This window comes from Clupea harengus, chromosome 12 (genome assembly GCF_900700415.2).
Source record: "Clupea harengus chromosome 12, Ch_v2.0.2, whole genome shotgun sequence".
Taxonomy (NCBI): domain Eukaryota; kingdom Metazoa; phylum Chordata; class Actinopteri; order Clupeiformes; family Clupeidae; genus Clupea; species Clupea harengus.
Genome location: NC_045163.1, coordinates 22,661,098 through 22,677,175, shown reverse-complemented (window position 1 = coordinate 22,677,175; position 16,078 = coordinate 22,661,098). Strand labels below are relative to the sequence as shown.

The following is a 16,078-nucleotide window of genomic DNA, read 5'->3' as shown; positions in this document are numbered from 1 at the left end:
TCCTGTAGCTGACTTTTCTATTGCTGGCTCCGCCCTCACCGGAAGTCCCTAGAAAACACTCGGATCAAGCAAAGCTCCGCCCATGTAAAATCTTCAGGTCAAGGTTCGGGAGGAGCGTGACGACATCGATCAGCTGAGTGAGTTCAATATGCAAGACAGCGACAACGACCAAGAAAAGCTGGATTTAACATTGATTGGAGTGTGTAAATGTGAAATGTCTCTGTAGCTAAGTGTAAACGTGTTGTGAAGCAAGCGCTGCATAACTCAGTTTGAAGAATTACACTGGCTTGTAACAGGATCCTGGACGGGCTAACTGCGACCGTTATTTCGAATATGCAGAGACTGACGACTAGAAGTATTAAACAGTGAAACAAAATGTGTGCAATGCAAAATTGCCAGTGTTAAAAAGACATAATTTACAAAATAATCTAGAGCCATACCAGTTATGCTGAAAACCACAGCGGGAGTTGTGATAAATTGCAACAGAGTTGTGTCTGTCTCGTGTTCGGGGAATAAGGTAATAAACTTGAAATGATAACCGCCAAGTTGGCAACCGTGTATACTCAAGTCAAGACTGTAAATGTGTGCCTTGTGTTTGCTGTTTAGGGAATAATGTCTCGCAGACTGCATGCACGAAGACTTGATGGAATCGACAAAAATATATGGTAAGGAATAACTGCTTGTTTCTGTGATCAACAGAAATGTATCTTTTTTTCCCCTCCAAGGCCAGTTATGGTGTCCCATAATACATCTCTCCATGTGTTAATGGCGATTCATTGAAGTTCATCTTGCGAACTGATCATTGCATTATAACAATATGCAAATAATAGAATTAACTAGGGCTGTCAAGCGAGTAAAAATGAATTATTTACACGTTTTGAGATTAATGAATCTAAATTAAGCGCATGTATCAATTTGCCGTGAGAAGCGATTCAAATCAGACTTGCCATTGACGTGATTTGACAAAGTAAACAAGTCTTGCAGCGTGATGTTCACACATTGATGGCAAACAACAGATACTTCATTGAACTTTATGTAATGAAGAACACATTTTATTAATTCCTGATGAATTTAATAGTTTGTCTCAAACTACCGAGTTAATTTAAGTAACGTCATATTACACCAACTACTTATCTTATAACTTTGATTCCCCGCAGTGAAATGCATGTTTTATATAGTATAGTTTAATAACAATTTGTTCTTACATTTGTGGTTAGAAATGTTTTACAAATTCGCTTCGTGTATTTCCAGAGGTTTTTGCGCGAGCGTTTCTGAAGCTCTGGAATTCTTTTCATCTCGAACTTGAAAATGAGGTGATACCAATAATTCCAGGATGAGGCTGTAGACCTAACATCCAACTACCAATAAAGCCAACGCATTGATGATAGAAGAGCGCAAAATGTGAAAAATACAAATTATTATCGCAACGCAGACTGGCAAGATGTCGCAATTGAAATTAATCGAATATGGCCACTTCTGTCACTGTTTTCACAGTTGTGGCCTACAGTGACATATGGGGTCAAGGGGCATCAAAGAGTGCGTTCATCTTTTTGACGCGTTATTTAAATTTTTTTTTCTATCTTGTTTATACACTGATAACACGTCATCTGTGCGTTCGTTCCCCCACATGTTTTTTAAAGGCCCTATATCTTTACTTTGCATTTGTCTGTCCTTTGGCAGGGTTGAGTTTACTCAGCTTGCGGCAGATTATAAGGCTGTAAACCTGGGCCAAGGATTTCCAGATTTCTCCCCTCCTGCTTTCATTCAGGAGGCTTTCTGTAAAGCTGTGAGCGGAGCCTGTCCCATGCATCAGTACACACGGGCCTTTGTAAGACAATCACCCTCACACTGTCACATTTGTTGTTTAATTATTGAAAATTACGTTATTTATTATAATTATTATTATACGTAACAACAAAGAGTGCATTAAGGTTGGTTTGATAAGCAAAGCAAAGATGTGTGTTTATTTCCTTTGTGTTTCAGGGTCATCCACCACTGGTGAAAAACCTTGCTAAGTTCTTTGGGAGAGTTATGGACAGAGAAGTGGACCCACTTGAAGATATCTTGGTGACAGTGGGAGCTTATCAGGCACTCTTTTGCACTTTCCAGGCTCTGGTTGATGAAGAAGATGAGGTAGGCCTGGTCACACAGAGCTGTTCTACTGTGTGGTTGTATGCCATTACATACATTACCATCCATCTTCACATATTATTATGATTTGTATCACTTTTGGTGTGGTCTGTCTTCTCTCTTTTTTGCTGTCAGTTATGCTGCCACTTCATTATTTCTACAGTACTGAAATTATAATGCAGAAATTTGAATTTCAAGCACACCGGCCCGATAGCATACCTTGTGCACATTCCATGTGTCTGTCCGCAAAGTAATAAAGTGCATCTCTCTGCCCTCTCTTAGGTTATAATCGTTGAGCCATTTTTTGACTGCTATCAGCCAATGGTGAAAATGGCAGGAGGGAAAGCTGTGTATGTGCCTCTGAGACCTGTAAGTCCCAGCGTTATGGCAGAAACTACTCAAGTCAATGATACCATTACTGTGATTCATTGAAGGATTTTGAGGATTTGTAAATGACTGTGAGTCCTGGGGCCAGTGGAAACCGTTCTATTGTGTATTAATCCCTGTGACTGAGCGTTTGTGCCTTTGTGTGTGTGTGTGTGTGTGTGTGTGTGTGTGTGTGTGTGTGTGTGTGTGTGTTAGAGAGCAGATAGTGGCCAGGCACTGTCCAGTGCTGACTGGGTCTTATCTCCAGAAGAGCTGGCTAGTAAATTCAGCCCTCGTACCAAAGCGATTGTTATCAATACCCCTAACAACCCACTGGGAAAGGTAGGAATCTTTCACTTAAACCCCACTGTTCTTCTTTGACGCCATCATCAGGCTTCAGTTTATTTCCAGTGCATGCAGCATTGTGCCCACCTTTCCTGTTCCTCTGGTTACTTATCTCTGCCTCTCAGGTGTTCAAGAGAGAAGAGCTGCAGGTTATTGCAGACCTTTGTGTGAAGCATGATGTGATCTGCATCAGTGATGAGGTGTATGAATGGCTAACCTATGATGGAAACAAGCACGTAAAGATAGGTGAGATCATTAACTCAGCAGACAAAAAAAAAAAAAAAAGTGAGACTGCCATTTGTAGCCTCTTCATCCCAAAGCCATAGGGCACTTATGTTGCTATGCTGTGTGTCTCTTGTAGCCAGTCTTCCTGGAATGTGGGAAAGAACTGTCACAATTGGTAGTGGAGGAAAGACCTTCAGTGCCACAGGATGGAAGGTAGACCATAAATATGGAATGTAGCTTTGCATTATGTAGTAGTGTAATGTTGTATATTTACTTTAGTGATTCATATTCACACATAAATTAAATTTTCATATCATTTGATGTTAATGTTTATATGAAATTCAGTGTTGTCATTGACAGTTAATTGGCCTATCAATATACTCTGCCGTTTTATTACAAATGTTTGCATCTTTTCCCTGTTTCAGGTGGGTTGGGCAATGGGATCAGGGCGGATCTTAAAACACCTGAAGACTGTCCATCAGAATTCTGTTTATCACTGCGCAACAGCTGCACAGGTGGGGGCCTCTTGCTTCTGTTCGCAACCCTCTCAAAGTCACAAGTCAAGTCACGTAGCCTCATCCGAACTCAGCTTGTATGTGTCCTCCTTCACTGGTGTCTGCTCCACTGTAAGTGTTGTTGTTCCGTAGGAGGCCGTGGCAGCAGGCTTCGAGAGGGAGTACGACTGCTTCGGGAAAGAGGAGAGTTACTTTCTTCAGCTTCCCACCTTGCTCCACCACAAACGCCTGAGGCTAGCCAAGTGTTTGCAGAGCGTGGGACTGCAACCGATTCTTCCCCAGGGAGGATACTTCATGATCACAGACATCTCCACTCTCAGTGAGCCTTTGTCTTCTGCATTGGAACCTGCTTGCACAAAGCAAAGGGATGAAACAGATGAAATGTATAGCCTAAGTGGGCCATTCGTTATACTGCATATACCTTAATGGAGTGCAGACCATTAATACATTAATAATTACTGTTGTGAACTTCTTTATTAGTATTCTCTGGGATTGCATACCATTGATTAATTAAAGATTAGTAGAATGAATTGAGCTCACTAGTATATAACATCCCTTATAAGTTGTGTATGTTTTCCACAGAGGTTGACCTGAATGACCCCAGCACACAGGGGGAGCTGTATGACTACCGATTTGTTAAGTGGCTTATTAAAGAGAAGGTAAACATTTATGAGGACTTTGCAGACATGGTTAATATTTAACAGCTCTTGGAATTGAACATGTACCCTATACTCTGTTGATGGTTAGACAGTAGAACATTGCACATAGTGAATGGTTGTTCAGGGGATTGTTATGCTTTTTTAGGTGATTTTTTTGTTGATGTTGTTCATTTTAGTTCACCCAAGTGTTTTTGGATTAATACTGACAATTTCCTGTAAAGACATCTTTATAGATAATGCTGTTTCAAAAGGATCTATGATGTGCCTTTAGTTAAATCCACTTCATAATCCTTTGGTTTCAAACCGTTCAATATCTCACCAGGGTTTAGCTACAATTCCAGTATCAGCCTTCTACAGCCCTGAACACCAGAAAGATTTCCAAAACTACATCAGGTTCTGCTTTGTCAAGGTAACTTGCTTATGAATTGTGAGCTGATTGAAGAGGCTGCTTTGAAACTGGCCACCAAAAACTGACCAGAAAGTTATCTCTGAATCCCTCATGGTGTTTCTTCCTTGTGGCTTTTTCCTCTAGGAGGATTCAACACTGAAGGCAGCTGAGGACATTCTTCAGCAGTGGAGTGAAAGAAAATGAATTTCTCCGCAATGTGACTTTGAGAGAAAAATTCTAACCAATTAGAAGTTGTGGCGAAGCCAAACATTTAGCTTGGTTTTGTCTTGTTTTAGCTCAGATGAGAACGGTCTCGACTTTTCATGATGTCGCCTTTGTTATCTTCGTCATTTTTTTTCTCAGACCGGTTCAGCCAGCTTGCCTTATGTTAGTTCAAGGCCGTTCAAATCTAAACACAGCCCGCCGCAGAGCTCTCTCTATGGGGCGTCTCCCTCACAGCATCCTCTGTCCTGACTGAACAAATCTTATATTGAGATGTCTGTGTTATCCTGGTGACAGGACTAAGACCTAATCTGCTATATGCACACTCCTGGTACCCCTGAAATGCAGGGGGTTTTAATCATGAAAACTGGAACTTGAAATTCTACAACATAGATGTGAAATAAATAAAGATCAACTTATATTTTCACCTCTGTGTGTGAAATGTTACACTGGTGTGAGAAGTACACATAAACTTGGAGGACAGCAGACACGCTATTGACATGGCCACAGGTAGTTAGTTGATCAGTTTAGCTTAGCCTAGTGACCCGTTTTTAACCCTTTTGATGTTAAAACAACATCCTATCCACCAGTCAACAGATGTCCACAATACATTTGTGGATATCTGCAATTGCATTGTTAGTAGTCATAATTCTAATTGTAGGTATCTGAAATTATATATTATATTACAATATATTTTGGATATTCAAAATTACATTTTTCCTACAAAGAATACTATTTGAAATATTTAGAATGTTCATTGTTCATGTTCATTTTGTACATAAAAAATGCAATTGGGGAGATCTGACATTGAAGCCCAATATATGCAACAGTGTCACCTGAAAATGCTTTGTTTTGAGCATCACACACCACATTTTACGTCATTTTATGTAATTGCGCCGTAAAAAGCAGCATTGTGGTCTTTTGGACGTTATGTTTTATGCCGAAACATGTTTATGCCGTTTTAATGCCAAAACATGTTTATGCCGTTTTAATGCCAAAACATGTTTTGGATGTTTTGGATGTGACGAATTTTGATAGGTTAGGCCTGCCATTGTAATATCCTCACGACCAATAACACGATAGTGTTATTCTTTATTCTTTTTGAGTATTGACGTTATCTTATTACATTAAGTGTTTTCTCTCCATTGACCCTGACGGCAACAGGCCAGTGAACCACTGTCTGCCCACTGGGGCACAGCTGGCGGTCTGCTGGCCTTTTGCTCATCGGTTTTTTTCAGTGGTGAGTTACTGACAAACAGACCACTGTTTTGCCACTCACTTTCCAATTTTTTTTTCTGTACTCATCAGAATCAGAATCAGGTTTTATTGGCCAAGTAAGTTTGCACAAACAAGGAATTTGACTTGGTAAAGTGACTCTCAGTGTGCTTACACAAAATATACAACACAATACAATACAATACAAACATTTATACTTAGTAATTTTACCATAGTAATTTTCACCAACCCTTAACATTTTCATAGATCTTACCAGTGCGTAACATAAGTCTTTAATTGACCAAGTCATTTTTCACCTAGAGAGCCTTCTAGCACCATCAACAAATGATATTATTTTATTGCTAAAGGTCATGCTGGGCCCCTGTAGAGTGTTAGAATGATTAGGGGGTGTCCAGGGTCCAGCTGCCATCCTGAGGTAGTTGGGTACTTCTACGTAGAGATAGGTTGCCACCTTTCTGCGGAGACCCTACCCCTGAGCTTCCACAGAGACAACCCCCCCCCCCCCAGCACCTTCTCTGACATGGCCCCCACTCAGTCACTGACACGTGATGGGAATGAGTGTGTTCAGCTGGATGTGCCCAGAGTTCTAAAAATGCCCCCAAGCGCCCACACACGCATACCCAGCTACCCCTACCATACCCCTCCCTGGTGCCACCCTTCCCCTTCGCCCCGAAATGAAGGAGAGGACCCACTCATAATGCCCGACTGCAGTGAGGATCTTGTTGTTCCCTCAGGGTCGAGGAACTTTGATGTGGGAGGGCAATGTATCGATCTGTGAAAGAAATATGCTATATAATTATTATCATGATGTGTTTGTAGTTTGATATTAGTCTCAGAGGTTCCTTTGTTCTGATGAGAGGAATTCTATCTGTGAGAACAGAGATGTTAAACTCAGACCTGTCATTTGATGTTTAGGGTAGGACTGAATTAGGAGACCATGTGTTTATGTGAACTCATTCTGGACTGTTGTGTTAAAGTCTGGGTTTGGGGGTCTTAGGTAAACATTCTTATCTTTGGAACCCAGGACGGGATGGTACAAGATGGGAGTGTCATGTCTTTGTTCTGTGATATTGTCTCTGCATAAAGTCTGTTACATGGTACCAGGGAAGGGAGTGATGGGTTGAACAGCGTTCTGAAACCACTGCGCTCCTCTCGTAGGAGTGTAGGTTGAAGAAGCGGTCTGACGCCATTCACTCCTCTTTGCCAGAGTAAAAGTCAATTATTTATTATATTCTTGGTTGTGTGTCTTAATTCTGAGGTTAATTACAGTCCTAAAAAGGGTGAAATAAATCCCTGACACTATCTAATGGGTCTTGTGGGCTGGGACAGAGAGGCAAAAGCCTTAAAAAAAGCCTTAATTGTGGGAACTGCTCATCGATTGCTGGCACGCTGCCTTGTCTTGTTTTATTTCCTCGGACATTTGAGTAAGCTCTCGCTACAGTTCTGGTGGAGTGGTTGTTCTGATGTGATTTGTGTGAAATAAATAAAGATCACACTTTATCTTCACATCTCTGTGTGAAATGTTACAATATATCATTTATATGTACAGGAATATAACGTAGATATTTATCCAAATATAAAGCCTTATATTTTTGTTTGCATTCACCTCTTCGTTTAGCCAATCTTCTTCTAAGAAAACCTACAATATGTTTAGTGTAATGGTCTGTTCCATGAGGGAACTTCCAGTAGTCTACATGCATCATGGGGAAGTTATATTTAATAAAATAAATGAATCGATATGTGATTTCAGGTATTATAATCAGATTGCAGAGGCAAAGGATGAAGGAAGAAGCAAGCTTTTCCTGCGCTGTACAATCGGAGATTTTCATAATTTCTTTGAAATTTACAGTAGACGTTCTTTCAAAGCTGAGGTAGTGTCAAAGTAAAAGTCTTGCTCACAGACAACAACGAAGACTTGATGATGCAAAATACAAATCGTAGAAGGGAATGGATGTAAATAAACTTTTACAAAACATGTCGTTTCAAATATGGGATGGGATGGGAAGACGTTACAAGTAAATTTCGCAACGTTGTGTTTTAATTACTGTCCCAGCTGTGTGACTATGGATAAATAATATGCTTTTGAATACTCGTGAGAAATGTGTAGAGATTTAAAATATATTAGAATCCACTCAATGCTGCTGACAATAATGTTGATAATGACTACATCTAATAGACCTACCTTTTTTTTGAATTATTGATCTAAAGGCTGGCTTTTTTATTGAAATTTTCCGGAACCGCTGTTAGTATGCTCCGATTCTAACTAACTTCACGTCTGGTCTGATATCTGTCGTAGCTAGCAGTTCTCGGCAGTTCATCTCCGTCTGCCTGCCGCTGCTGCAGGTGAGGCCTATGCGGGAAGATGGCGACGGACAAACAGAAACATGAAGGCAGGGTGAAAATTGGACACTACATTCTCGGGGACACGCTTGGGGTGGGAACGTTTGGAAAAGTTAAAGGTATGTGTAAAAGCCTTTCGACTATGGATGTTACTATCATTGGCGTTAGCGGTAGCTGAGCCTGCGATAATCAAGTTGAACTGCATAGCGTACTAGCTATAGCATAGCTGGCCACTTAGCCTGCATAGTTTGCCGACTGGGCTTTCACTTGTTGGCTTGTCAGACAGCCAACAATATGAGCAGAAGTGACCAGCCTGTCATTTGTACTTGAGACGCAGGTGTTCGCCTCTCTGTGGGATATAAACGTTGCTGGCCAAACAGGTTTCAAGCTAACATTGCAGTGTCTTGATGGCTAACGATAAATGTTTCCGTGTGTGATTGGTTGCAAACGGGGGAGCTAGTCGGACTTCATAGAAGGATACAACTCATCTGTGAAGTTATGGAATATAATGATGTAAAAAATCTGCGCAGAGAAGAGTTTCGATGCTATTGAAATCATTGGCTGTTAGTCATACACGCAACAGTCTGCACTGGTCAGTAACGTTAAAGCTTTTGCTGGAGAACGTTAGATAGCATAACTATAAAATACCAATTTGTCATCCTCTGCCTTTCTGAAAGAATTTTTTTTTCCAGTTTTCCACAAATGTGGCGATCCAAATTGTTATGTCAGCGGAATTACTCTGTCGGGGAAAACATCAACGTTAACTATTAGTTAGAGCCTGCCAGATGTGCTTTGCTCGCTGAGTACGTCACTTTTCTCTGCTGTATGAATGAAAGAGACCTTTACCCTCTCCGCCTCATTTCTACCAGCAGTGAATGGCTAGAAGCTACTGAGTATCTGATCTGTCAACCTTTCTGCAATAATGTTTTCCTTGGTTTTTTTGTGTGTGTGTCCCTCTCACACATTTACTGTGCAGTTTATAGCTGCTTGTGAGCTGCTATTAGCTTGATGGGTACAACTTGAAGAATGGGTTAGCTCAATTTTTCAAGGACTTTGAAAGCATGTTGGTAAATAATTCAGTCTCACGTCCAATGCTTTTTACGGGCTTCTACGAGTAGTTAAAAAAGAAAATGTATAGTTGGAAGTGTGCATTGAATGGCTGTACTGTCAGCGATGTTCCCCTCTGGAAGTACACAAATTTCTGCTACTTAAAAAGTTGGAAGTGAAAATACCCTGTTTTTTGTGGTGGTGAAGTCAGTGTTTATGTTTTGGTGAAGTGGAATAGTTATGTTCTCCCACAAGTGTCTATGCATTTGTATTTCTGATGAAGTGTAGGCTACCCCTGGGCTAAGAAAGTGCCATGTGAGTATTTTTTCAGGGAGTGGCAGGAGAAGCAGGCTGCTAAGATACAACTCTTCAGGGAAACAAAGTCCTAATACCCTTATTTAAAGTAGTTTGGCCAGGTCAAATGTCGTGTGTATCTTGACTCACAATATTTTAATTACATTTTTGGACTGTTGTGACCCTTAAGTCACTAGCCTGTCAAAAATAGACCTTGTGTTTATCGGTGTAATGATAAACTCCAGACCTTTCCTCGCCCACACCTTGTCCTTAAGATACCATGTGTCAGAGTAATCACACTGGCCTAGGACCCCCTCGAAAACGAGATGCTGCATCTCAAGGGGTTATCCTCCAAACAATACATTTAAAAAAAAAAAAAAAAAAAAACATTTCTGTGTGTTGTCTGGGGAGCTCTGAGGTGTTGATTTGACATCTGAAGAACTAGAGTCCTGGCTGACATTTTCAGGACGTCTAGGGCAGGCTATGCGGGTATTCAATGACTACTATCAGAGTACTATATACATTGTCAGTGGCATAGTCAAATGTCAATATGTGTGTCTCTCACCTACCTCTCACCACATTCCTACTTGCACTAAGATGGACTACAGGCTTGTTTGTCAGGGTTGCATTATCTCTCTCCATACTCTCCATACTCAACCGTCTCAAACTAATGATGGCTCTTCAGTGAGCCTACAGGTCCATATGGTTGGTAGAGCCAGGGCTGGGCAGGGTTGGAACTGCTCAAACGCTTGTCCACTGTGTGTGCAGAGGCCGTACCACAGCGTCATGCATCATTTGCATTCGTCCGTGGGCGTGACTGCCATGCTAAGAAAGACCGCGTTGCTTTTTCACACTCAGTGGTGGCTGCTAGACCTGCATCCCCTTGTGCGTTATTCAGTCTGGCTGCATCACGCCGACGAGCCAGGCGGTGCCAGCCAACTCCGTTGAGAGTAACGCTAACGCAGACATTCTACCCGCGCCTGCTAGAGAAGAGCGTTTGAGTTGCTCTGTGTCTGGCCATGCTTTCTCATCTGCTCACCGTTTGTTATTGGTTTGCTTGGGAGGAACAGGCAAAACTGCCATCCGATCCACCGCTTGTGTGACTTTAACAAAGTAGCTGTCGTGATAGATGGCCTACTGTAGCAACCGAGATGGAGATGGTAGACTTGTCTGCTTCTGATTCTTGATTCCTTTATCTTTCTCTCTCCACAGTGGGCCAGCATGAGCTGACCATGCACCAAGTGGCTGTGAAGATCCTGAACCGGCAGAAGATTCGCAGTTTGGACGTTGTGGGGAAGATCCGCCGGGAGATCCAGAACCTCAAGCTCTTCCGCCACCCTCACATAATTAAACTGTAAGTCGTTACAGGCTTAGAGGCCTCTGAGCTAGCCAATCGCCATCGGCACCTGCGACAGAGCAGTAGAGTATCTTCCTGTGGACCGCTCTGTCTGCCACAGGGCAGTAGAGTATCTTCCTGTGGACCGCTCTGTCTGCCACAGGGCAGTAGAGTATCTTCCTGTGGACCGCTCTCTCTGTCACAGGATCTGATTAGGATTTCCGGGGGCTCGATCCCCCAGTGACCTGGCCAGCATTTTTCTCATGGCTTCTCTAAAATTCCGAGAGGGAGAGGGAGAGGGAGAGGGAGAGGGAGAGGGAGAGGGAGAGGGAGAGAGAGAGAGAGAGAGAGAGAGAGAGAGAGAGAGAGAGAGAGAGAGAGAGAGAGAGAGAGAGAGAGAGAGAGAGAGAGAGAGAGAGAGAGGGATCTAGAGATGGAGAAATGGACTGTAAAGATTAATAGACAGACAGTAGACAGAGAAATAAATGGAGAGAAGCAAGGCGGTTGGGGGGTGTGCTGGCTTGTAAGAGGGGACAGTGGTCTTCCAGTACGGCTGAGCTACTGTAGGAAAGTTAGCTGCAGGGAACTGTGGGCTAGTTAGCTGCAGGGAGCTCTCTTTCAGTTTTGCCACAGTGGGGCCTGAAGGGACCAGTGGTGATTTTCTCACCATTCTGTGATCTGTGTAAATGGCTTCCTTAAACAAGCCAAGCAGCCCCCGGGACATTAGGTGGCTTTTCCGCTATGTGTTGTAAAGGAATGTAAATATTGAGAACTCAAGAGAAGTGTAGGATGAAATTGTATATATTTTTAATAGATGGTTTTCTGTTTGTCTTTGGAGGACTTTGATTGCATTAATGTATCCAATGAAATGGCTTCAGTCAGTCAGTATTTAGTATTGTATTTAGGATTTTGCCTCTTCAAGTGAAGAGTCCTATGATGTCGGTCTGTGGCTGCCATGTAGTTACTGTGTTGTTTGTCTGGTCGCAGGTACCAAGTCATTAGCACACCCACGGACATCTTCATGGTGATGGAGTACGTATCAGGAGGAGAACTCTTTGACTACATCTGTAAAAACGGCAAGGTATTGTAAAGAAAATGACCTGTACTATGCAAAGGATCTCCAAAGGTTTCTGTGTGTGTGCGCAATCACTTCATTGTGCTTCTTGAGCTCTGCTGTGATGGCAGCCTCCCAGCCTGGCTTTGCCAAACTGCCCCATGGCTCAGTTTACACCGGGATATGGTCTGGAAGCCCTCAGCTGGAAAGAGTTTAGAGTCTCTTTAAATGTAATTCTTGACAACTCTCACACCATTTAACTCCACTGAAATCTGTTGGAAAGTCTCCAGACCACACAGAGAGCAGTAAAAGTTTTGGAAAGGCAATGGCAAGCGCTTAGTCCCCTCCAATCCAAGCACAGCCAGTATTGCCCTAGTCGTAAACCTCTACTTGATTGATTAGAATGGTCAGAATCCTAAAAATGTAATCTAGAATTAAAATAGAAAATGTTCCTCATATGAAATAGTAACTCATTTTAACAGTGATTTTGGACGTGTGTAGCAACTAGAACCAGCTAAGCCTGTTGTGTAAGTCAGGTTTCCTGAACCCGAGACTAGTCTTGTATGTGTGCACATCTCATTTCCTCCTCACCTGGACACTCACGAGGTGGTTTGGTTTGGTTTGGCCTCCCCAGTTGGAGGAGAAGGAGAGCAGACGGCTGTTCCAGCAGATCATCTCCGCCGTGGACTACTGCCACAGGCACATGGTGGTGCACAGGGACCTCAAGCCCGAGAACGTCCTGCTGGACGCTAACATGAACGCCAAGATCGCAGACTTCGGTGAGTCCTGCTGCCCCCATTGGACTGTTGCCCGTCAGCATGTAAGATGGCCGATCTAGCGGTCAGTCTGAATTGCAGCCCTGAGATAGTTTCAGTAATATAAACAGATCACTGCATGTAGAGAATCCACAGGAGGTTTGTCCCCGAATAGCTTTATTGCTAACTGATTGATAATATGTGACTGGCCAAGCGGAGTGGACTTACAAAGCCATGAATATGTGAACAAGCTTGTGCAGACAGGCTTGGAGGCATAGCTTATCCCGCTGTGGTCAATACTGAATGGAAAAAGCAGTGAGGGGGAGAAGTCACTAGATTCCATCTAATGAACTCGCCCCTGTTTGAATGACCCTCTGCGTTCAGTCTTACTACTTCTGGAGTTGGTAGGTTTAAATCACTGCGGCGGCGACTTCTCTTTTCCTCCCTCTGTGTCATTGTGAAGTGTAATGTTATCCAACCGGTAAATAAATGGGATTGTGTGTACGTGCAGGCAAACACGCACGCATGCAAACACAAAGCGTCAATGAAGCAGCCTTTCATGTTATTAGCTATAGATCTTTTCTCTGTGTGGTTTTACCTCGTCCCTGATTCCTGTCTGTCTGATGTCCGTTTTTCATTTCCCCCGAAGGTTTATCAAATATGATGTCTGACGGGGAGTTTCTGAGAACGAGTTGTGGATCTCCAAACTACGCTGCTCCTGAAGTCATATCTGGAAGGTACGTACTTATCCTCCTTCTCAGGAAAATAAAAACGTGCCAGCTTCTTGGAGTTGGACAGATGGGTTGACAGTGGGGGTTGGTCTGTGCTCAATCGTCAGACAGACTCCTGACTGATCTCGTTGCCTGATGAGCTGTGTGTAAAATGTTTCCCATGTGAAGGTCGTTAATCTAATGTTTGAGTAGAGCTCTGCTGGGTTCCTTTTAACAGTTATGAACATTCTGACAGACCTAATGGAATGCGGTAATTAAATGTAAGCACGTAGTGGGAGATCAGTATCAATGTCAGTATTAAAGTCTGGTTTCTGGAGCAGTTCAATTACGATATAATTGATTGGTCCTCGCTGTGGTCAGTATTGATCCGCCATCTGATCCCTGCGTTACTCCTCCAATGTGCCTCCCGTTCTCCCTCAGGTTGTATGCGGGGCCCGAGGTGGACATCTGGAGCAGCGGCGTGATCCTGTACGCGCTGCTGTGTGGCACGCTGCCCTTCGACGACGACCACGTGCCCACGCTCTTCAAGAAGATCTGCGACGGCATCTTCTTCACGCCGCAGTACCTCAACCCTCAAGTCATCAGCCTGCTCAAGCACATGCTGCAGGTGGACCCCATGAAGAGAGCCACAATCAAGGAGATCCGGTCAGTCTATACACACACACACACACACATACACACACACACACACACACACACACACCAGCTACCATCAAAGAGATCTGGGCAGAGTCTATACACACACACACACACACACACACACACACACACACCAGCTACCATCAAAGAGATCAGGGCAGAGTCTATACACACACACACACACACACACACACACACACACACACACACACCACCTACCATCAACGAGATCTATTCCAAAATACTCACCCTCACACTCGCATACACACACACGCCAGACTCACTCCTGCGCGCATACACACCAGTCACATTGACCTGCCTTTTAGATCAACGAGCCGTGTCTAACTTGTGTTCACAACACCGGTTTCGACCCGTGCTGGATCCTATTGATACCAAGTCATTGACCCGTGCTGGATCCTATTGATACCAAGTCATTGACCCGTGCTGGATCCTATTGATACCAAGTCATTGACCCTATCGATACCAAGGCATTGACCCATGTTATTCCCAGGCTGAAGCCGTTTACACCAAAAGCCTGCTGGTCAGTCACTGTGTAGGGCCACTGCAGTGTCAAGTGAACTGATATACTGAAGTGTAAACTGTCCATGGCAAGCTTTCACAATGAACATTATGAGGAACAACAGCCACAGTTTCCTATGCTAAGACTTCAGCTGTAAGTACTGTTGTGTACGTGAATTGGGATGAACCCGATAAGCTATTCAGTGGACAAGCATGGATGCAAACCGAAACCAAAGCACAGTTGGCTGTCAATCTGAGTCTACACAAATGTGTACATTTTTACATCTTTTTATGCTGTAGCTCAAACCGGCGTTATGAACTTAAACTTGAACTTGGCTCAAATGCTTGGTGAAACAGGGAGGATGTCTATTTACATAAAATACTTAGACATTCGTACTTACCTGCTTCTTTACACCAAGAAAATAAATAATAAGTGTCCAAAGACATTGAAAATATCCTTCTGCACATTTGGAATTGTACCAAAAGAGTCCTTTGTAATAAAGATGCTTTCTCATTGAGTTAAGTCAGTATTGAAGTTGTTTGTCTTTTATTTACATTTTATTTTATTTTCTCCCGTCCTTGCTTTCTGTCCCCTAAACTAATGCTCAGGGAGGACGAGTGGTTCAAACAGGAGCTGCCCAAGTACCTGTTCCCTGAGGACGCATCCTACAGCAACACCATGATTGACGAGGAGGCCCTGCGGGAGGTGTGTGATAAATTTGAATGCACAGAGGAGGAGGTGCTGACGTGTCTCTACAGGTTCGTTCTCACACACACACACACACACATACATATGCATGTCTCCGCCAGTTGACCCCAGCTTGCACCATTTCTGATGTGTAACATTATAAGCCAGAGGCATTGTGCAACTACAGGGAAGTGTCATGCAACATCACATTTGTCAGATTCTAGGATGCAAGAAGAAGTTGACAGATGCCTCTAAAACATAGTTCTGATTAAACCTAAATGTATGGTTGCGCATCAGGGAATCGTACTAAAAAAAAAAAAAAAAAAAAAAATGACTCATTTTGTTTTTGTTAACATATTTGTCCCTGACTCAAACTCAACCCTCCCCCCACCTCCCGTCCCCCAGTCGGAATCATCAGGACCCCTTGGCGGTGGCCTACCACCTGATCATCGACAACCGGCGCATCATGAGTGAGGCCAAAGACTTCTACCTGGCCTCCAGCCCACCGGACTCCTTCCTGGACGACCTGCCCGCGCACCACTTCGCCAAGCCGCACCCTGAGCGCATGGCCTCCTCGGTGGCCGAGAGC

The 16,078-nt window shown here is 43.2% G+C and overlaps 2 protein-coding genes across 3 annotated transcripts in view; both read left to right on the top strand.

Annotated features, from left to right (window-relative positions):
* The first annotated feature begins 1 nt into the window (after nt 1).
* Nucleotides 2-5,277, top strand: kyat1 (kynurenine aminotransferase 1). 2 transcript variants are annotated; one of them, XM_012839850.3, is made up of 13 exons: nt 2-137; nt 607-665; nt 1,681-1,828; nt 1,984-2,133; nt 2,413-2,499; nt 2,713-2,838; nt 2,967-3,087; nt 3,203-3,279; nt 3,492-3,581; nt 3,714-3,900; nt 4,164-4,240; nt 4,563-4,649; nt 4,773-5,277. In XM_012839850.3, exons 2-13 carry the CDS (start codon nt 613-615, stop codon nt 4,830-4,832), a joined length of 1,263 nt encoding a protein of 420 aa, XP_012695304.2. In that variant the 5' UTR covers nt 2-137; nt 607-612; the 3' UTR covers nt 4,833-5,277. The 2 variants fall into 2 exon arrangements, with proteins under 2 accessions (XP_012695304.2, XP_012695302.2); XM_012839848.3 differs by having other exon boundaries at nt 2-517.
* Nucleotides 5,278-8,355: 3,078 nt separating this feature from the next.
* The window catches only part of prkaa1 (protein kinase, AMP-activated, alpha 1 catalytic subunit), a 12,796-nt gene continuing 5,073 nt past the window's right edge, over nt 8,356-16,078 (top strand). Inside the window, exons 1-8 of the mRNA XM_012830182.3 lie at nt 8,356-8,545; nt 10,980-11,121; nt 12,091-12,184; nt 12,792-12,936; nt 13,562-13,649; nt 14,064-14,288; nt 15,411-15,560; nt 15,895-16,078. The exon at nt 15,895-16,078 is cut by the window's right edge and continues 165 nt beyond it. Coding sequence (XP_012685636.2) covers nt 8,449-8,545; nt 10,980-11,121; nt 12,091-12,184; nt 12,792-12,936; nt 13,562-13,649; nt 14,064-14,288; nt 15,411-15,560; nt 15,895-16,078 — 1,125 coding nt within the window. The 5' untranslated portion in view covers nt 8,356-8,448. The remainder of the gene's footprint in view (nt 8,546-10,979; nt 11,122-12,090; nt 12,185-12,791; nt 12,937-13,561; nt 13,650-14,063; nt 14,289-15,410; nt 15,561-15,894) is intronic.